The 21,210-nt window shown below is 66.7% G+C and overlaps 1 protein-coding gene across 2 annotated transcripts in view; it reads right to left on the bottom strand.

Moving 5' to 3' along the window:
• TAFA5 (TAFA chemokine like family member 5) overlaps window positions 1–21,210 on the bottom strand; it is a 96,505-nt gene that overhangs the window by 44,571 nt on the left and 30,724 nt on the right. Inside the window, exon 1 of one of the 2 annotated variants that reach the window (XM_080660750.1) lies at window positions 9,364–10,001. The exons of the other annotated variant lie outside the window; for it this stretch is intronic. Within the exon in view, the coding sequence (XP_080516876.1) occupies window positions 9,364–9,454 (91 nt within the window). The 5' untranslated portion in view covers window positions 9,455–10,001. Of the gene's footprint in view, window positions 1–9,363; window positions 10,002–21,210 lie in introns of those variants that run through there. 2 annotated transcript variants of the gene reach the window in all.

Here is a 21,210-nt window from a genome sequence, read left to right as displayed (position 1 = left end):
CCCTGTGTCAGCCACACCCTGTGTCAGCCACGCCCTGTGTCATCCACGTCCTGTGAGAGCCATGCCCTGTGTCAGCCACGTCCTGTGTCATCCACGTCCTGTGAGAGCCACGCCCTGTGACAGCCACGCCCTGTGTCAGCCATGCTGTGTGTCATCCACACCCTGTGTCAGCCACGCCCTGTGTCAGCCACGCCCTGTGTCAGCCATGTCCTGTGTCATCCACGTCCTGTGAGAGCCATGCCCTGTGAGAACCACACCCTGTGTCAGCCACGCCCTGTGACAGCCACATCCTGTGACAGCCACACCCTGTGAGAACCACACCCTGTGTCAGCCACGTCCTGTGTCATCCACGTCCTGTGTCATCCATGCCCTGTGAGAACCACATCCTGTGACAGCCACGCCCTGTGAGAACCACGTCCTGTGACAGCCACGCCCTGTGTCAGCCACGTCCTGTGACAGCCACGCCCTGTGAGAGCCACGCAGTGTCAGCCACGTCCTGTGAGAGCCACACCGTGTCAGCCACGTCCTGTGAGAGCCACGCCAGACGCTGCATTCTCGCACTTAAGGGTGTTCTGCATAATCTGGCCACTTAATAAGGCTTCGGGATGGCAAGCAGGAGTTTAATTTATTTGGCTTGGAACTCTGCTGCGGTTGGAGCTGAACTTGGTTCTTAAAGGATCAGGGCTGGCGCCGCCGTGGCGGTCCTGGGAGACCCGGCACTAATCACAGCTCAGGGATGCCCCAGGCACCGGGCCGCATGCCGGGAGGGCACAGGGTCGCATGCCGGGGGGGCACAGGGCCGCAGGCCGGGGGGGGGCACAGGGCCGCAGGCCGGGGGGCACAGGGCCGCAGGCCGGGGGGGGCACAGGGCCGCAGGCCGGGGGGGCACCGGGCCGCAGGCCGGGGGGGGCACAGGGCCGCAGGCCGGGGCGGGACACAGGGCCGCAGGCCGGGGGGGGCACAGGGCCGCATGCCGGGGGGGCACCGGGCCGCAGGCCAGGGCGGGGCACAGGGCCGCAGGCCGGGGGGGGGCACAGGGCCGCAGGCCGGGGGGGGCATAGGGCCGCAGGCCGGGGGGCACAGGGCCGCAGGCCGGGGGGGCACAGGGCCGCAGGCCGGGGCGGGGCACAGGGCCGCAGGCCGGGGGGCACAGGGCCGCAGGCCGGGGGGGCACAGGGCCGCAGGCCGGGGCGGGACACAGGGCCGCAGGCCGGGGGGGGCACAGGGCCGCAGGCCGGGGGGGCACAGGGCCGCAGGCCGGGGGGGCACAGGGCCGCAGGCCGGGGCGGGGCACAGGGCCGCAGGCCGGGGGGCACAGGGCCGCAGGCCGGGGGGGCACAGGGCCGCAGGCCGGGGCGGGACACAGGGCCGCAGGCCGGGGGGGGCACAGGGCCGCATGCCGGGGGGGGCACCGGGCCGCAGGCCAGGGCGGGGCACAGGGCCGCAGGCCGGGGGGGGGGCACAGGGCCGCAGGCCGGGGGGGCACAGGGCCGCAGGCCGGGGGGGCACAGGGCCGCAGGCTGGGGGGGCACAGGGCCGCAGGCCGGGGGGCACAGGGCCGCAGGCCGGGGGGGCACAGGGCCACAGGCTGGGGGGGGCACAGGGCCACAGGCCGGGAGATGTGCTCTGATCAGAGAGCTGGGGGGCAGCACCCCAGGAGCCTACAGCCAGGCCTGGGGCCCCCTCCTGCTCCCCGAGCTTCTGGCTCTCACAGTGCTTTCCACCCTGGAGGAGCCGCTTCCCATTCCAGAAGGTTCCTCACCCCCCTCCCCTGCTCGCACGCCCCCCACCAGCAACGGCGGGAAGTAACGCAGTGACGGCTCTGCGTTTCGTGCTCTCTGCTCAGCTGCACACACAGCGGGACGAGAGCTCCGTGAGGGTCAGGGGTGCGAGGTAACGCCTGAGGAGGAGTCAGGAACGGAGAGAACAAACACAGAGACGCATGTTCATAACCCGCCAGGTACCCGCTAAGTGGCACCAGTCCCCTCCAATTGGAATCAGAAATGCCTCGGGGGGAGCCACACACCAACATCAAACTGGTCTCACAATTTTCTTTAAAAAAATAAGAGAAAAATGAACTTTCCGACGGGCACAAGCTACCTGGCTCCGAGCGGCCGTCCTGGGCCCACTCGGTCAGCCTGACCCCCAGGAGGGCAGGGCCCGGGGGGCGGGAGGGACTCGCCCAGAATACAGGATGCACAGCCCCTTCCAGCAACTGGGTCCCCGAGAGGGAGGAAGCCACTGCTGTCACCCCATTGTCACCCCATTGTCACCCCTATAAACTGCACTGGCCCACAGCCTCCCAGGGAACCCCAAACAACGGAGGGAATGGGCCGAAGGGCCCGGAGCTTGTGGCTCTCAGATCTGCCAGACTGGGGTCTGGGCCCTGGGGTGGGGGGGGTTCCCCTCCACCCCGTGTGGGGGTCTGACGATGGTCCCCAAAGATGGGTCCACCCTGAGCCTCAGAGAGCGGCCTTGTGTGGGGTGAGTGTCCTGGCAGACTGAATTAGGGACCTTGAGGTGAGACCCTCCTGGGTCTGGGGGCCCCGAATCCAGGGACCAGTGTCCTTACAGGAGAGAAGAGGGGAGACTGGAGTCAGGGAGAAGGGGACAGGTGTCCGTAGGCCGAGGACACGGACGCTGCTGGTACCCGGAGGCTGGACGGGGCCTGGAGGGGGCTCCCCACCCGACAGCGGGGCCTGGACTTCTGACCCCAGAACTGGGGAGACAGTAGCTCATGGCTCCCAGCTCCCTGCCTGGTCCTCGGGGGCAGCGCCCAGGGAGCTGACACGCCCACCTGTCCATTCCCGCATCCCTGGGCGGCCCCACCCTCCTCTGAGGGCCTCTGAGTCCCCGGCCGGCCTGGAGGCCCAGGGAGGGGGCCAGGAGTCCCAGGGCGGACTGCAGGCCACCCCCCTGTGCCTGCCAAGCTCCGGAGGCCGAGCGGCTCGGACCGCTGCCCACCCGCCTCTCCTGGGTGAGCCCGCTGCTACGCAGCACGCAGTAAGTGCTCAGGAAATACCTGTTCGGACAGCACAACGTCTCCATGGCGACGTCAGCGTCGCACATCCCTGGACTGTGATAAGGAAACCCGGTCTCCCTGTGAATGGGAAGCTGACGCCGACACCACCGCCACAAAGAGAAGGTGCCCGTAGAAATAAACACAGCGACGGCAGTGAAGCGCCCCCCGCACCCACAGAGAGCCACCTGCCACGCCCCAGTGCCGTGCCCTCGCGCTGAAGAATGCCGAATGTACGCAAGGAGGCGCGGGAGGATCCGGCTGCCCCCCGGGGCCTGACCTTCTGGGGGGTCAGCTTCTGCCTGAAACTCGAGGGTCGTCGCTTCTGGGATCCAGACGCCCCGACGGACGGGAGACCCCGATGGCGTGCCTGCCTCCTGGAGGCAGATGGTGGGAGCTGACAGGCCACCAGGACACGGGGCTGGGCCCCTCGTGGGTCATCTGTGTGTGTCCCATCAGGCTCCTGGGCCACGTGGCATATCCTATGGCTTAGAGCAGTCCTGGAGCCCCAGGCCCAACATCCGGTGGGGCCAGTGCCGCCTGCAGAGGCCCTGGGAGCGGCTCCTCCTGTGACCCCGGCCCGTGTGGCCGCCCGCATCCCCTGGCCCGTGGCCACATGGCCCGGCCTCTGCCTCTGTCTTCACACAGCCTCTCCCCGCGTCTGGATTCAGGGTGGACCCTAAACCAGTGACCTCATCCGGGGAGCTCACGTTAACTCCACCCGAGAAGCCCGTTTCCAAAGGAGGCCACGCCCACAGGTCACGCCGCACCTGCCCCGCTGTGCTTGGCTCACAAGCACACCCCCCAGCACACAGCTGGGCCTGGCACACAGCAGGTGGTCAATCTGTGCACGTCCAGCTGTGGCCAGCCTGTCCGTCAAGGCCGTCACCCAGGCAGCCGCCCTGGGAGCGGGGCGCCGTGGCAGGAGGCGGACTTCACGGTTCTGCAAAGCGCGGCTAGTGATGATGGAGACGGGCTCCTCTGGGGCAACCGAATCAGAGGCCCGCGCCCCGGCACAGTGAGCGGAGGGAGGGGGGTGACTGGCTAAGAACACGCACCTTCTCCAGGCAGAGCCGGTTTTGAAGAGGGCGTTTTAAAGGCTGCAGGGCCTCCTCTAACTATGCACGGGGAGCACCCACAGGGGCAGGGCGGGTACGTGGCCTGGGTCCTGCCGGCCCGCTCTGCCCCGAGGGCCCCCACGGGCTCCACGCGAGCTCCCGGGACCCAGCAGAGCCCGCATTTGTCTCCCGAAGTGAAAGGGGAAGAATAAGAGGAGAGGGCAGAGGGCTCCCGGGATGTGCAGTGTGCAGGTGGGGTGAGAGGGAGTGGGGTGCTGCCAGCAACACGGGGGGACCCCACATGGCCCAGGAGCCTGCAGACCACCCTCAGCATGAGCAGCAGGGGTCTCGCCACAGGAGGGGGTGTGCCGGCCCCACTGTGCCCTCCATTCTTGGTGCCCACACAGCAGCACGTGTGCACGCAGGTGAGACCCCACTTGGGCTTGGGGGGGCCCAGGCAGGGAACCCAGCCACTCTGAACAGTCACCTCCACGCCAGCCCCTCGGCCTGGGCGGCTTCAGCTGCCAGAGCCTGGAAGCGGGGGGTGGGGGGGGGGCGCTGGTTAGTGTGGGTTCACTTCGGGGCTTGGTCCCCTGAGAAACGACAGCAAGTGATGAAGGAGCAGGTTACCGTCAAGCCGCGTTCGTTCCACCTCCATGCCGCCCCGCAGCCATTCCCACGCCCTGGCCGTTGGAACACTCTGTGGGTACCGGGGCTCCCTGGTCGGGCCCCTCCGCACGCAGCCCAGAGCCTCAGACGCCGGGCCGTCCGCGGGCAGCCCCAGGCCAGAGCCCTGCAGTCTGGGTGGGGCGTGAGCGCAGCAGGACGGGAGGGGTGAGAGCAGGCGCCAGCACCTGGGCCTCTGAGGGCAGACTCTGAGCGCAGCCGGGGCCAGAACCAGGAGAGCCTGCCCGCTGTCCAGCCTCCTGGGTCTACCTCGCCCCTACCACTGAGGGCGGCACCCACGGGCCCTGCCCATGGGCCCTCAGGGACACCCGGACACAGGGACACCCGGACACAGGGACACCCAGACACCCGGACATAGGGACACAGGGACACCTGGACACAGGGACACAGGGACACCTGGACACAGGGACACAGGGACACCCGGACACAGGGACACCCGGACACAGGGACACAGGGACACCCGGACACAGGGACACCCGGACTCAGGGACACAGGGACACCCGGACACAGGGACACCCGGACTCAGGGACACAGGGACACCCGGACACAGGGACACCCGGACTCAGGGACACAGGGACACCCGACTCAGGGACACAGGGACACCCGGACACAGGGACACCCGGACTCAGGGACACAGGGACACCCGGACACAGGGACACCCGGACTCAGGGACACAGGGACACCCGACTCAGGGACACAGGGACACCCGGACACAGGGACACCCGGACTCAGGGACACAGGGACACCCGGACACAGGGACACCCGGACTCAGGGACACAGGGACACCCGGACACAGGGACACCCGGACTCAGGGACACAGGGACACCCGGACTCAGGGACACAGGGACACCCGGACACAGGGACACAGGGTCACCCGGACACAGGGACACAGGGACACCCGGACACAGGGACACCCGGACACAGGGACACCCGGACACAGGGACACAGGGACACCCAGACACAGGGACACAGGGACACCCAGACTCAGGGACACAGAGACGCCCGGACACAGGGACACCCGGACACAGGGATACAGGGACACCCAGACTCAGGGACACAGGGACACACAGACACAGTGACACAGGGACACCCGGACACAGTGACCCAGAGACACCCGGACACAGGGACACCTGGACTCAGGGACACCGGGACACCTGGACACAGGGACACCCGGACACAGGGACACCCGGACTCAGGGACACCCGGACACAGGGACACCCAGACACCCTGATACCGGGAGACCCGGACATGAGCTCAGGTTACAGCTCCCATGATTCTCTGCACCCCAAAAAAGGGCTCCCAGTGGAGTGTGCCCCTCACCGGCCGCTCTGCTCCCAGCATCACTGGCGCCCGGCATCACTGGCAAGGTAAACAGAGGGAAGCCGGGCCCTGCTGACTCCATCAGCTGTCGGCCCTGGAGCCGCAGGGGGACTCAGAGAGCAGGCCTGGGCGGGGGGGGGGGGGGGTGGGTGGCGTCCCTGCCATGGGGCCAGACGCACACGCTCACCCCACCTTCCCCGCAGGAACCGCACGGTGCTGCCAGCCTGTGTGCAGCTGGTGCCGCCCCTGCCACCCAAGGCGGGAGGGACAGACTGACCCCTCACACTGCAGGGAAGGCCTCCCCTCTGGCCGGATGTCCTGGCCCTGCCTGGCCTCCCTGGTCCCAGAGCCCACCCCCTCCCCTCACAGGGCTGGCCCGACGGGCGCCAGCTCCATGCCCTGCTGCTCCCTGCACGTCTCTCTTCTTCCTGGTACTAGTACATGAAGATCTCGATGAAAGCTGTTCATCTGCACGGCGCTGTAATCTGGGGGGGCGGGGGAAGCGAGCGGGGGGGGGGTGCGGGGGGACGGGGAGAGACACAGCGGAGAGTCTTTGGAAGAGGGAGGTGGAAAAGAACCCAGCTGTCGCTTCAACTCTGCGTTCTGAGCCCGAACACAGTTAAGGACACGAAAGGATGGCTTCCCTCTGCCCGCCCCCCCAACACGTGCGCTCTGCTCCCTCTCCACGTCGGCAGCCGGATCCTAGATCGGGTCCCCGAGACGCCGGCCCCCCACTTTCCCTGTAGTTCACAGACACGGCGTCTCCGTTCCCTGTGCAGGACGGGCTCTGGCCTGCAGGGAATGAGCAAGGCGGGGGTGTCTCGAGGGGCAAGCAAGGGAAGGTGCATACCCACATGTGGCCCCACACCCCACCGCGGCCCTGCCTGGGGCTCCTCCCTGCCCGGGCCAGGCCTGCCGAGGAGGCCGGCGAGACCGTTCTCACAAAGACCGGGCCAGCCAAGGCCTCAATTAGGGACACAATGGCCCTCTCTCCCGGCTCACCGCCCTATTCATCTGGGCGAACACTGGAGGACACACTGGCCGGAGGGGGACGGATTAGCCAGGGGCTGACCTGCATCTCCACACAAAGGCGGAGTGTGTACAAACGACTCCCTGTGTCCCCCATTCTTTACCCCGAACAAACCAGACCCACGGAAATGGCGATTTAAACAGCTCCTTCCCACTCACCCGCAGACAACAAGTCGCAATTGTCCGCCGCCGCCTCGCTCCCTCTCTCCCTCCTCCCCTCTCCTCCCCCGCCCCCCCCTCCCCCCCGCTGGCCAGCATGGCCGCTGGAATTGAGTGGCCTGGAGCCCGCAGCCCATGGCCAACGGGGACCAGGGGCAGCTCCCATCCTCTCCCAGGCCTGCCTGGGCCCCTGAGCCCCAGGGGTCGAGAGGGGTGTCCGAGAAGACGGGGCCCACCGTCCTGGCTGTGAGAGATGGGCAGAGGGACTTGGTCCCCACAGAGCAAGACCTTCAGGATGGACCGGCCGTCTGAGGACCTTGGAGGGCCGTGGGGGCAGGTGCTGGACTCCCCTGGGGCACGGGAGCGACAGGGAGCCCTCCGAGCGCACCTGCTCCCGACCCCGCCTTCTCTTCCTGCCCCATCCCCGTCTCCGGGCGAGCGAGGACCTGAGTGTGCGTTGCAGGGTGAACAGCGGATTCCCCGGGGGCCTCTCACCCACGCACAGGCTCCCTCGGAGAGCACCCTCCTCCGCACTCACCTGCCCGCCTGCCCGCGGCCACTCCAGGAGGCAGACGCTCCTTCCCTTGACCAAACTCGCCCCCTTGAGACCCGGCCGGGGACTGGGGTCCCGTCAGTTCCCAGAGGCAGGCGAGCATGGTCCTCTCACCAGGTCACAGCCCCGAGTCGGGGACAATGCCCCAAGCGGCCATGCTGACCTCAGGGAAGAGCTCTGGGGGCTTTACACGCTCCCCTTCTCAAGGGGACCCCGCGAGAGAAAGGTCAGTGAGAGGGTGGAACGCGTGTGGCCCAAACGAGGCCCAGGCGCAGAGGGACCCTGGCCGCCGGGTGGGTCGAGGCTCCCTGGACACAGGCGAGCAGAGTCCTCTGCGGACTGGCCAACCCCAGGAGACCCCCCAACCCCCAGAACCACACTGTCCCGGAACCGGGCAGGGAGCCAGAGGTGGGGGGACTGGCTCCAGGCCCCATCAGTCTCTCACAGAGCAGCCAGGCCTGCAGCAACCCTGGGGGACGGCGCCGCTCCCTCAGGACCGGGACCCAAAATCCAGACCGGGAAGGGACCCAGGCTAGAGAAGCAGGTGACCGGCCGGGGCTGGCCTCCCACACCTCTGCCGCCGGGAGCCAGCAGCCCGTTAATTAGGAGGGAAGCAGCTGGAGGCTGCAAACCCTCGCCTCGTAGGACCCAGAGCTAATGAGGATCTGCCTGCGTTCCCGCCACACCAGTCCCTTCTGTGCCATGGCCCGGGGGAGGGGGGGGCACAGCTCCAGGCAGCACTGGTGGCAGGTGCCGCTGGCCAGCGTGGGCAGCGAGTGAGGCTGCTCTGCAAGGGCTGGTCTGGCGGAACCCTGTGTGCACCGGGCCCGCGAAGAACCCAGCATCCGGGGGACCAGGAAGTTTCCAGAGCGGCCAGGGTCCTGGAGTGAGCACCCACCGTACCAGCCCCTGCGCCTGCCCTGGGCCCTGGAGCAGGGCTGCCCAGGCCGAGACGCCTCCAGCTGCCAGGGTCTGGTCATCCGCATGTGCACCCCGACCAAGTCCCAGACCAGGACCCCAGTGCCCTGCGCTCCAGAGGCACCAAGTGGGCATGGGCGAGCGTGGCGCGGGGCCTGGCACTCAGGCGAAGTCCCTGCTCCCAGAACCCGTGGTCTCCCACCGGGTCCAGAGGCAGCGCGGGAGCAGGCAGTGGGGTACAGGGCGCAGGCCTCCCCTGGGCTCCCGCCGCCCTCAGCCCAGCGCCCGCCAGCCAGCTTGGAGCGCTGGTGCCATCTACCGAGCCCTGGGAGAAAGCGCTGCCCGCCCGCCTGGCAGGGCAGAGGAGGCACAGGAGCCGGCGTGGGCCCGGGCACGGTCCGCGCAAGAGTCACCGAGACCATCGTGCTGGCTGGACCCCGTGGGCCGCCCGCGCACGCCGATGCGCGCGGGTGGCGGGCGCCGCGCTCCCGAGCGTCCCCCACCACCGGCCGCCGCTCCAGCCCCGCGGGCGCTCCGTGAGTCCGGGCCGAGCCCAGCGGCGGAGGCGGCGGAACGCGCTGGGAGCCGGCCGTGCGCAGGGACAGCGCCGGGACAATTACCTTCTTTCAGGAACTGCGCGTGGATCACGAGGACGAGGAAGCAGCAGAGCGCGGCCCCCGCGAGCGCCCAGAGCGCCTTCAGGAGCTGCATCGCGGAGAGCCCTCGGCCGACGCCCCCGAAGCCGCGCAGCGAAGGTCCAGGCGCCGCATCAGCGCCCCGCCGGGTGCAGCCACCGCGGCCGCCCGCTCGTGCCCTCCATCCGCCGCCGGCGCGCGCTCCCCGCGACTGGAGGCGCCACTCCAGGCGGCGATCCGCGTCTTTTTGGGCAGGGGGAGGGGAGAGGGGGGGCGGGGTGCGGGGCGGGGAGGGGAGCAGGGGGCAAGGGGAGGGGGGACGGGGGCGGGAAGGTTAGCAGAAAGTCTCCCGCCGCGGCGGCCACCGCTCCGGCCACTCGGCCACCATCGCGGGCTGCGGGGCGCCGGGGGCCCGGGCGCGGGGGGGCGGCCGCCGCGGCCCCATGAATCAGCCCCGCCGCCGCGCTCGGTGCCGCGCCGCCGGCAGGGCCCGGACGACGAGCCGGGGACTGCGCAACGGTCCGGGCGCTGGGGGGGTAGAGGGGGGGGATCTTGCGCGGCCCGGCCTCCGCCTCCTGCCGCTTCTCGGCGGCGCCTTCCTCTCCTCCTCCACCTCCGCCGCCGCCTCCTCCTCCTCTGCCGCCGCCTCCGCCTCCTCCTCCTCCTCCTCCTCCGCCGCCGCCGCCCGCGCTCTCTCCGGCCTGGGGCTCAAGGGGCCGCCGCGCCGCCGCCTGTGCGGAGGGCCGGGCTCGGGGCCGGGGCTGCGCGCTGGGCACGGGGCTGCCGCACCATCGCCGCCGCCGGGGCCCGCGCAGCCCGGCAGAGCTCGCAGCGATGGAACTTGCGCGGCCCGGGCTGGGGGGCCGGTGCCTCCGCGCCCTCCAGGGCCCGCGCCCCCGCCGCCGCGGTCAGCGAGGCCCGGCCGGTTCCCCGCTGCTGCCCGTGCCGGTGGCGGGGGTGGCGGGGCGGTCGCGCCGACAGGTGGGGCCGGCGACACCGTGTGCCTGGCCGCCCGCGGGCTGCCGCTCTCCGGCCGGGGACGCGCCCGCCGGTCGCTGGGCTCGGCCGCTCCTGGGAAGGCGCCGGGAGGGAGCGGGACCAGGCCCGCGCGGCGATCGGACTCGGGCCGCCGCCGTCTGCTCTCCGCCCAGCCGCCTATGCGCACTGGGCCGCGGAGGGGCCCGGGGGATCCCCGCCACCCCGCAGCGCCCCCGCCTGGCGCGCCGGCGGGTCAGGCGGGGCCGGTCCAGCCGAAAACCGCGGGTCGGGCTCCACCTAGGCGCGCAGGGGCCTCACTGCAGAGCGGCCGCGGGCGGGGGAGCAGAGCGGAGAGGCCTCCCGCGCCCCCAGCCCCCTCGCGCCCCGTGGTCCCCAGAGGGACTGGGAATCCATCGCCACTGCCCAGGGCTGACCCGCGGTGGCTCCCGAAAATGTGGCACCTCCGACTGGACACCCCCCGCCCCCCCACATCGCGGCCCTAGCGTGGGGCATGCTCCAGGCAGCGGCAGGCAGCGGAGGAGCGCGGGCGCACAGAGAAGGCTCCAGGCACTCAGGGCGCCTCCTGCCCCGCCTCAGGCCCGTCTGCGGAGGGCCAGGGTGTGTTCCAGGCCAGCTGTCCGCACTGTCCCCGAGCAGCGCCCACTCGCTCAGAGTCCCCGGAAGCAGTGCCACGGCCTCAAGGCCTTTCTGTCTGAGCTGAATTTCAAGTTCAATTCCAAATACTCAGCAAAGGGTTTGGGCCGGGGGTCAGGGAGGGCCTCTGCCTGCACCTGTGCCCCCCTGTGTGGGGTGGCGGGGGGGGGGGGGGGGGGCAGGACGGGCCCTGGTGAGCAGGAGGCAGGCCTGTGCCCCCCTGTGTGGGGTGGCGGGGGGCGGGGGCAGGACGGGCCCTGGTGAGCAGGAGGCAGGCCTGTGCCCACAGGGGCTCCCTCAGCTGTGTCCTTCCCAAACGGGGACCGGGGACCTGTGGCCAGGCAGGGCTCTTAGAGGTCAGACAGGTCAAACCCCTCCGTGCACGTTTGGGGAAACTGAGGCCCATATAAGCATGGACGCAGGTACCAACTCCAGCAGTACAGGGCAGAACTCCACCGGTGCCAGGCCCGCTGTGGCCTGCCTGTCCCAGTCCGGCGGCGTCCGGCCCTGCTCAGGGGGAGGCCGCCTGAGGAGGCCCCGCCTGTGGCTGCAGCCCTCCCCAGCTCCCTGCATCCTGGGGTCTCCGGAGGCCGGGATGCCGGGTCCACGTCACAGGCCAGACCACTGGCTTGGAAGGGGCCACGATGTCGCCCCGGGCAGCCCCCTCTCACAACCCCATTTCCTGCAGCTCCTCACCCCACTCCCCTGCCATCAGCCTCGGCATTTTCCGGGGAGCCACCTGCCGGGCGTGCGGAGAAGCCTGACCTCCACCAAGGTCACGGGCGTTCCGGCCTCACCTGCAGCTGAGCTGCCACTCGGCCGTCAGGGCCACGGGGATGCTTGTGACACACGCTACCCAGGACCCCAAAGGGGCCTCCGTCAGGGACCCAGCCCTGGACACGGCTGGGTCCCCCCAATCAAGTGCATATTATTCAAAACTCTGAGCGTTGAAAAGTCGTCAGAATTCAACACCCACACGAGGTGGGGGTCTTCCATGAGGAGAAGTGAAGAGAAGTGTGGCCCCATCTCAGGTGTAGCCGGAGCCCCCCCTCCCCAGCACCGAGAACCCCTTCTAGTGAGTGTCATGGTGGGGGTGCCCTTAGGAGAAGGGGCGGTGGGGCTCAGGGAGCCCGAGGAGGTGCCCAGAGGGGAGGCCAGCGGGGGCGGGTTGGTCTGGGCGTCTCTAGCCGGCACAGCGCCGCGCACGCAGGCAGCGCACACGGTCCCGGGCGCGTGTGGCCGTCACCAGCAGAAGTGGCAGGACCTCCCTGCCCCGTACGGCTCCTGTGAGCACCTCAGCCCTTCACCCCGTGCCCTCGCTCCGGTTCCCGCCGCCCCACAGCCATGTTGTGGGATGTTCTGATAAAGAAGCGAACGCATGCCCTTATCAGAAAAGATTTTCCAACATCCGATGAGACTGCCTTTCGATATAATTGGTTTTCCCCGTCATCGCGCATATCTCATGTGAGTCTGGGAAGGGCTCCACGGGATCACAGCGCCGAGAAGCTGAGGCCGCTCGGAGCGGGGTGAGGGCGGGGACGGCGGTGGAGCTGAGGCCCAGGGCCGTGCTCAGCGAGCCGGGCCGGGCCGGGAGCCGGAGGCAGGACAAGGCCCGGGGGGCAGTGGTCCATGTGCCAGCTTCCCTGTCCAGGGGCCATCGCCACCGCCAGGATTCCCATCCATCGCCTCACCCCGTGCCCGCGCCCACAGGGCCTGCCTCGGCTCCCCGGGTCGGGCAAGAAGCCTGCTGGGCGACAGGGGCCGAGGTGACCCCACTGGCCAGGTGCTGTCCGTGCTCCACCTATGCGCCCCTAGAGAGGACGGACGCGGAGGCAGGGCGCAGGCACGTGCAGGCCGGCTGCGGCGGGAGAGGAGGCCGGCCCAGGACACATGTCCGTTACACGTGCCGCTGCGGCAGGAAGTCAGGAACGACTCGGGGAAACGTGAGATGCGGATGACAACAATAACTGTAAAACATGACCGTTCTCGATGGCGGCGTCCTCCAGGAAGTTTCAGAGAACGCAGTACGGGTCCAAGAAATCCGGCGGCTCCGATAAAAAGCAAAGCCAGAGCAGAAAGAAAGGATTCACGGGAATTAACATAACGAACCAATTCTAAGCCACGGAGGGCGGACTGAAGGGTAACAGAGGCGTGACCGGGAACCAGGCTGCGGAAAATAAAGTCGGAGACGTGTGGGAGCAGCCAGACAGAGATATGGGGAGGCGGGCGGACGCGGAAAAGCGGGTGCCCACCGTCATTTATTAGGAACTCGGAGGAGAGGAGGGAAGGCGGCAAAGAGGAGGCAACCGTCCAAGGGAGGAACACTCTCTGACCTCTGCAGGGCCCGCTGTGCTCGGAACGGACCTCATGACCAGATCCAGACCACGCGTGCTGTGCAGGGCCGGCCTGCAGGACACGGGGTACCAGCCGCCCTCAGGGTGTCCTCTGAGCTCCGTCCGAAACAGCCGGACCCTGGACGCTTCATGAGCCGCCCCGCGTCTGGGGCTCTAGTTCTAAAGGGAAGACGGGGCACGTAGAATTTTATACCCGGCTGCGCTATCAGCGACGTCGACCCTCCGGACACTCCAAGTCAGGGGTGGGCAAACGTTTTGACTCGAGGGCCACCGTGGGTTCTTAAACTGGACCGGAGGGCCGGAACAAAAGCATGGATGGCGTGTTTGTGTGAACGAATATAAATTCAAAGTAAAGGAGCGGAGGGGAGAGCAAGAGAACCGGAGAGAACAGCCGGATCTGGCCCGCGGGCCGTAGTTTGCCCTCGGCTGCTCCAAGTCCAGCTCACGAGGCACGGGCCCTGGAATGACGCTCCGGCAGAAAAGGGAATGAAGGATGCGGGCGGGAAGATGGGGGAAAGGCTCGCTGAGGAGCGCCTGACGCTTCGGCAGTGAGGTGGCTGTGAGGGTATCCACGCACGCGCGGCCCTCGCGCTCGGAAGACTCTCCTCCGACGGGTACGCTGCCCACCCGCCCACGTCTCTCCCCAGAGTCCTGCTCCCGCGCCTGTGTCCCTCGGAAACAGCACTGCTGGCGCCGCGTTACAAATGTCAGGCATTGCGTGTCGCGTGTGAACATGTAGACGAAGGTCAGGGAAATATTTATAGTAGAAGAACCATACAAGTCCTCCAGCCTCGGCGATGTTTTCGATGTATGAAAACCGGGAGGCGGAGTGTTACGCCGAGCGAGGGCTCTCTTCCTGCTCGGGAGGGGAGAGGAACCGTCCAGGGGTGATGAGTCAGGAGTGAGGTGCAGCGCCCCCGGGTCATCGTGTGGGGCAAGAATGTACCCGTGAAAATTAAGGCGGGACGGGCCAGGACGCGGGGGGGGGGGGGGGGGGCAGGTCCACTCCAAGGGGGTGGCCGGGGAGAGGCCGGGGCTGGGGACGGAGGCAGAGTCTTGCTTTTGATTCCGAAGCCTTCATTTGCTCGTTGGGGTTTTTAACATGTGAGTCCTGTCATGTTCTGTGATTTGAGAAACGCTGGTGTCATAGGAGTGATGTGCAGGGTGGAGAGGGCCTGGGACAGGGGCTCAGGCGTGTGACTCTACACCTCCAGCTCCCACAGGCTCTTCGGCAGAGACCCAGCGCCGGCCGGGAGGCGGAGGTCGGTCTCCAGGCAGGAGCCTCCCGGGAGCCTCAGCAGAGCCAGGCATGGGGGTAAGCCAGAACAGCTGGCCCGTCTGGTGAAACTGTGCACATGCACACGCCTGTAACATGTGACAGGGCACACAGCACATGTGATGGGGCATTGAGCACTTATGGCCGGGTACATATGCCACAGGTAACACGTGTTGGTCATACGGTACACTGGATTGAGCATATGTGGCATTGTGACAGAAGCACTCGTAACGTGGCACGAAGGAGGCACATATCACGGGACACGCAAAGCATTGGTGCCATGTGCAATGAGACACACAGCATGCATGCCAAGGACACGTGGAACATGCACGGTGAGCACTGTGGTGGTGTGCCAAGCACATGTAAAGGCATGGCAGAGCATGCACATAACGCTTGGACGGAGGGAGAGGGAGATGCAACATGCATGGCAGGAGGGCACCTCTATGCGCAACGGAAGGGGCACGTGACACGTGATGACACAGGGAGACCTGGGTACGTTCACGGGTGATGGACGGCCCTGGCTGCAGGGGTGAGCTCCCAGGCATGTGTGTACACGTGTGCACACACTCGTGCCTGTGAGCTGTGTCTGAGTGTGTGCTTCTGCGCGCATGGGGCCTGGGTTGTCTGTGTGCGTCACCCCTGGGAACACGCTCCTAAGCTCGTTTCAGAGGAGAGACACGCAGAGACACGCGTCCCAGGGGCCGGGGAGCGCCTGACGCCTCAGCTTCGAAGGCAGATTTGTCGGTGCCTGCGGAACAAAGTCTCCCGGGAACCTGCTAATGAGCCACGTGGAGACACACAGGCACGCAGGCGAGCGCACAGCTGCAGCCTCCCCCTCCGCCTGTGCATGGCTGGGGGCCTCCCTCGGAGCCGTGGACACCCCAAGTGCGGAAGGAGGGAGCACAGCAGACGCAGCCCCACATCACACCCCCCCCAGGGCCTTCATTCACAGCAAGCACGTGACCAGACCCCCCCAGAAAATAGACGCCCTGATCCCAACAGCGCCCCCTTCCGTCACCCTCCGGCTGGCACTCGGGTCTCCCCACGACGGCGCTCACCCGCTCACGGGTCTGGGATGCCAGGGCCGCTCGAGTCACACCAAACCCCGCCGGCCCCACGCCCACGGCCCTGCCGGGGGCGGCGGGAGGCCCCGCGAAAGCTCCGTCCTGCGAGGCCACCCCGCGGGGCACCTGTGCCAGCGGCAGGCGTGACCGGGCCTCCGAGGGCAGGGCTGTGCACCCGGAGGCCCTGGCCGTGCTGAGCGCCCAGGAGGGGCTCAGAGAGGGGACACACGGGCCCCGCAGCTCGCCCCGCCAACCCTGCCAGCAGCTCCGCCCGGCTCCGGCCTCCCACCCTGCCCGCCCCCCTTCCGAAATGCTCGTCCTCTGGGCACACGTTAGCACCCCTCTGCAGGGACGTACCCTACCCGGCTACTCACGGCGGGGCTGCCTCTGACAGCAGCTCCTGGGGTGGCCGGGGAGGGGCCCGCATTCCGTGAGGACCCCGGTGCCTGTGCTGAGCCTGCCTCGGGGCCGGGGCTTCCCAAGGGCAGGACCAGGCGGTCACTGCCCCTCCTCGACACAGACTCGGAGATGTTCTTTTTGTTTAGAAACAAACAATTTCTTGCTCTAGCCAGTGTGGCTCAGTGGAAAGGGCATCGGCCTGTGGACTGAAGGGTCCTGGGTTCGATTCCGGTCAAGGGCATGTGTCTCGGCAGCAGGCTTGATCCCCGGCCATGGTCGGGGCGTGTGCGAAGGCAACCAACCGATGTGTCTCTCTCACACTGACACTTCTCTCTCTGTCTCTCTTTCCCGCCTTTTCCCTCTCTCTAGACATCCTGGGAAAACATCCTCGTGTGGGTTTAAGGAAAACCAATAACAATAAAAACAATTGTTTTCCGTTCAGCTCTCTGAGGCCATGTAATCAGGTTAAGCGGCCTCAGCCCTAAATCTGGGAGCCACGCTCCTTGGAACGTGTCCAGAGCGGACCTGGCACGTGGGAACAAGACCTCACTCAGACTCAGGGGGGGCGTCTGCGTGGCAAACCCTGGAGAGCACGCGTCCCTCTCCGCCGGGCCCGGCAGGTGCACGGGACAGACACTGCAGCAGAGGCAGGGGCTTGACCTCGACCAGCTGTCAACACACCAGCCCCGCCTGGGGAGCAGAGGCAGGGCCGGGAGCCTTCCCCCAGGACACGGCCAGGGTCATGGGCGGAGGCCCGGCCTGGCCACCACCCCGGTCAGTCCTCACAGCCACCACCCAGGCAGAAGCTCCTCACTTGCCGCCGAGGAAACTGAGGCTCAGAAGGTCAGTCACCTGCCTGCAGCCATACAAGCAGGGGCTGGTCTACCTGGGCGGCCCTGCTACCTCCCCAAAGAGGTTACTGTGTCCTCAGAGCCCCCCCCACACCCCTCCATCACCCATCATCCACCTGTACAGCCATCCCTCCATCACCCATCATCCACCTGTACAGCCATCCCTCCATCACCCATCATCCACCTGTACAGCCATCCCTCCATCACACATCCAACCATCATACATCTGCCCATGTCTGTATCCATCCATCACATATCCATCCACCTACCTATCTACTCATCTATCCACCTATCCATCCATCCACCCCTCCATCACCCATCATCCACCTGTACAGCCATCCCTCCGTCACACATCCAACCATCATACATCTGTCCATGCCTGTATCCATCCATCACATATCCATCCACCTACCTATCTTTTCATCTTTCCACCTATCCATCCATCCACCTCTCCATCACCCATCATCCACCTGTACAGCCATCCCTCCATCACACATCCAACCATCATACATCTGTCTATGCCTGTATCCATCCATCACATATCCATCCATCTACCTATCTACTCATCTTTCCACCTATCCATCCATCCACCCATCAATCATCCATCCACCCATCAATCATCCATCCATTCACCCAGTCATCACCCATCCAGCCATTCATTCACATATTAATCCATCCATCCACATAGTAATCCAGGCGTCCTCAAACTATGGCCCGCGGGCCACATGCGGCCCGCCGAGGACATGGATCCGGCCCGCCGGTTGCTGCTGCCTGTCCTGCTTAGCAGCCGACTTGTCCCGGGCCCGCAGTGCGCATAGGAATTTGTTCATAGTTTTTTTTTTTAAAACTATAGTCCGGCCCTCCAATGGTCTGAGGGACAGTGAACTGGCCCCCTGTTTAAAAAGTTTGAAGACCCCTGTAAGTAATCCATCCATCCACATCCACCCATCCACCCATCCATCCATCCATCCACATGTTAATCCATCCATCCACATAGTAATCCATCCATCCATATGTTAGTCCATCCATCCTTCTATCCACCCATCTGCCCAGGAAGCCAGAGCTGTGATTGGGGCCGACATAGAGAGAGCTGAGAGCTGAGCATGGGCTGAGAGGACACAGGACCTTAGAGGTCTAACGTGGACAGAGGACTGAGAGAAGGGAAGTGTGAGAACAGCCAGGCTTCTGTGCAGACATCAAAGGCGTCCCCCCCCCACCCCGCCCCCCATCTCTGCCCCTGCCCAGGGAGAAAATGCGAGATTCTGCTCATCAGGCACTGGTGGAGCCCGGGGCCCTGCCTTCTACGGGTCCCTTTCAATGTTGCTGGGACCCAGGATCCACGCTTCCGAAGCCCGAGGCTGCTCCTCGGGCCGCAGGCCTGTGTGTCCTCGTCTGGAGGCCGCTCTGGGGCCCCTGGCTGTGCCGGGCTCTTTGTAAAAGGGACCGCTGCGGGGGGGGGGGGGGGTCTGCGTGACCCTCCCCGGGGACGTGGATGCAGGAAGGACAAGGACCTGCAGGAGGAGAGCGTGGTGGCCCCGGCAGCCCTCGCTCCAGGCCGGGGTGGGGGGAGTCATGGTCAGGGTGCTGCCAGCACCTCTCCCCGTCCCCTGACCCCTGACCTTGACCTTGGGGCGCTGCCTGGTCTCCCACCCCAGCCCCTGCTAACCAGAGACCGGTCAGTCCAGGGCGGCCTGGAGAAGAGATGGAAATGGACGTCGCGGCCTTCCAGGCAGGGGTTGGCTGCAGGGGCCCTGTCCCGGGTCCAGGCCATGCCTGCCCAGAGGAGATGCCAGCCCTGAGGGAGGCCAGGCCTCTCGCTGCCACACCCTGGGCCCCTCTGTGCCAAGGGCCACCCTGGGGACCCCTCTGCACCCCATCCACCCCACTTCCTAGGCAGGGCCGAGGGCGTGAGGCTTGGGAATGTTGGTGATGACAGGAACTGTGCAGCTGGTGTTTATTTACAGATGGGGGCTGGCCCGTCCCCCCCGGGGCCCGAGGTGGTGCATGCCATTCATTCCTGAGAAAATAGACCCCTAGACCCAGAGGGGGCCGGGGTAGGACCCGGGGCTGTCAGCCGGATGCCCGGCTGCGTCCCTCCAGGCCCCGGGACAGACACGGCTGTGGTCAGCGGCCACCTTTGCGGAGTGCGTGAGCCGGGGCCGAGCCTGAGTGGCCACGCAGAGGACCGAGAGCGTCGGCTTCTAAATAAGGTCGGCGCCCCGGCCGGCACATCAGAAATGGCTTATTGATTTTAAATGCGGGCGCACTGTTTGCGAAGTGGTTTGTTCCCACCGCCGGCATCCGGAACACTCTGGCAGGGCGGCCGGGTCTCCGTGGCCACCGCCACCTCAATAATAACCGCCGTCCATCATCCCGGCTGCAGGCCCCGGCTCTAGCGGGCCCGGGAGGAGGATGGATGCTGACACCTGCGGCCGGTCCAGTGCTAGGCCCCGGGCCAGGCAGTGTGGGTGCATTTTTCACCCGTTAAACATGGGCAGACATAGCCGTTTCTGTCCCGGGGCCTGGGGCTGACGCCAGCAGCCCTGAGCGGGCCCCATCGATCGGCCGTGCTGACTGTGGAGCGGCTACAGGACCCACATCACGGAGCAGGAGCACGGGTGTCCCCGGGGCGGGCGGTCCTGAAGCCGCGGGAGGGGGGCTCCGGCTGGGCTGTCCTGTCTATGTTGGGGCTCTGTCTGTCTGTCTGTCCGCTGAGAGCAGACAGTGACAGCCGGCCCCCAGCCCGCACAGCCGTGTCCTGAGCCACAGGGCGCAGAGCAGGTCTATCCTGTGGGACCTCGGTGACCAGCGCCCCGGCCCCCCTCGCCAGCTTTCCTGATGAAAGGGCTCGGGAGGCACGCTGTCATCGCTGCCACACGTGGGCCACCCGAGGTCAGTCCTGCCGAGGGACAGGAGGCAGCCGCAGCGAGGCGCGGGGAAGGCCCCGGTGGGAGGGTCGGTTGGGGGCAGCCGTTCACTCGTCACCGCTTCCGTAAGGTCCCCTGCTGGTGTCCTGGCGCGATGACGGGAGTGACCGCTGTCCCCGTCGGCTCGGTGGCCATGGCGATGGACGCAGACGGGGGCTGGCCACGGACAGTGGTTCTCACAGCTCTGGAGGCTAGAAGTCCGGGATCAGGTGTCGGAGCCCTGGCCCCTGGCAAGGACCTGCTTCCTGGGTGCAGCCGTCTATCCAGTCCCTCCTCAGAGGTCACTCGTCCTGTCACGGGGCCCCACTGCTAGTCCCTCAGAGGCCCCACTTCCACATACCTCGGGGGTGGAGTTTCAGCATAGGAATTGGGGGGACACGGTCCAGCATGGGAATTTGGGGGGCACGGTCCAGCATGGGAATTGGGGGGGCACGGTCCAGCATGGGAATTTGGGGGCACGGTCCAGCATGGGAATTTGGGGGCACGGTCCAGCATGGGAATTTGGGGGCACGGTCCAGCATGGGAATTTGGGGGCACGGTCCAGCATGGGAATTTGGGGGCACGGTCCAGCATGGGAATTTGGGGGCACGGTCCAGCATGGGAATTTGGGGGCACGGTCCAGCATGGGAATTTGGGGGCACGGTCCAGCATGGGAATCTGGGGGCACGGTCCAGCATGGGAATTTGGGGGGCACGGTCCAGCATGGGAATTTGGGGGGCACGGTCCAGCATGGGAATTTGGGGGGGCACGATTCAGCACGGGAATTTGGGGGCACGGTCCAGCACGGGAATTTGGGGGCACGGTCCAGCACGGGAATTTGGGGGCACGGTCCAGCATGGGAATTTGGGGGCACGGTCCAGCATGGGAATTTGGGGGCACGGTCCAGCATGGGAATTTGGGGGCACGGTCCAGCATGGGAATTTGGGGGGCACGGTCCAGCATGGGAATTTGGGGGCACAGTCCAGCATGGGAATTTGGGGGGGCATGATTCAGCATGGGAATTTGGGGGGGCATGATTCAGCATGGGAATTTGGGGGCATGGTCCAGCACGGGAATTTGGGGGCATGGTCCAGCATGGGGATTTGGGGACACAATCCAGCATGGGAATTGGGGGGGCATGATTCAGCATGGGAATTTGGGGGCACGGTCCAGCATGGGAATTTGGGGGGCACGGTCCAGCATGGGAATTTGGGGGCACGGTCCAGCATGGGAATTTGGGGGGCATGATTCAGCATGGGAATTTGGGGGCACGGTCCAGCACGGGAATTTGGGGCACCATTCCATCCACAGCACCCACTATTGTGAATGTTCTGCTGGTAGAGGCCACGC

This window comes from Plecotus auritus, assembly GCF_963455305.1.
Source record: "Plecotus auritus genome assembly, chromosome: 3".
Lineage (NCBI taxonomy): Eukaryota > Metazoa > Chordata > Mammalia > Chiroptera > Vespertilionidae > Plecotus > Plecotus auritus.
The sequence above is the reverse complement of the archived record's forward strand: the minus strand, read 5'-3'. Positions and strand labels throughout refer to the sequence as shown.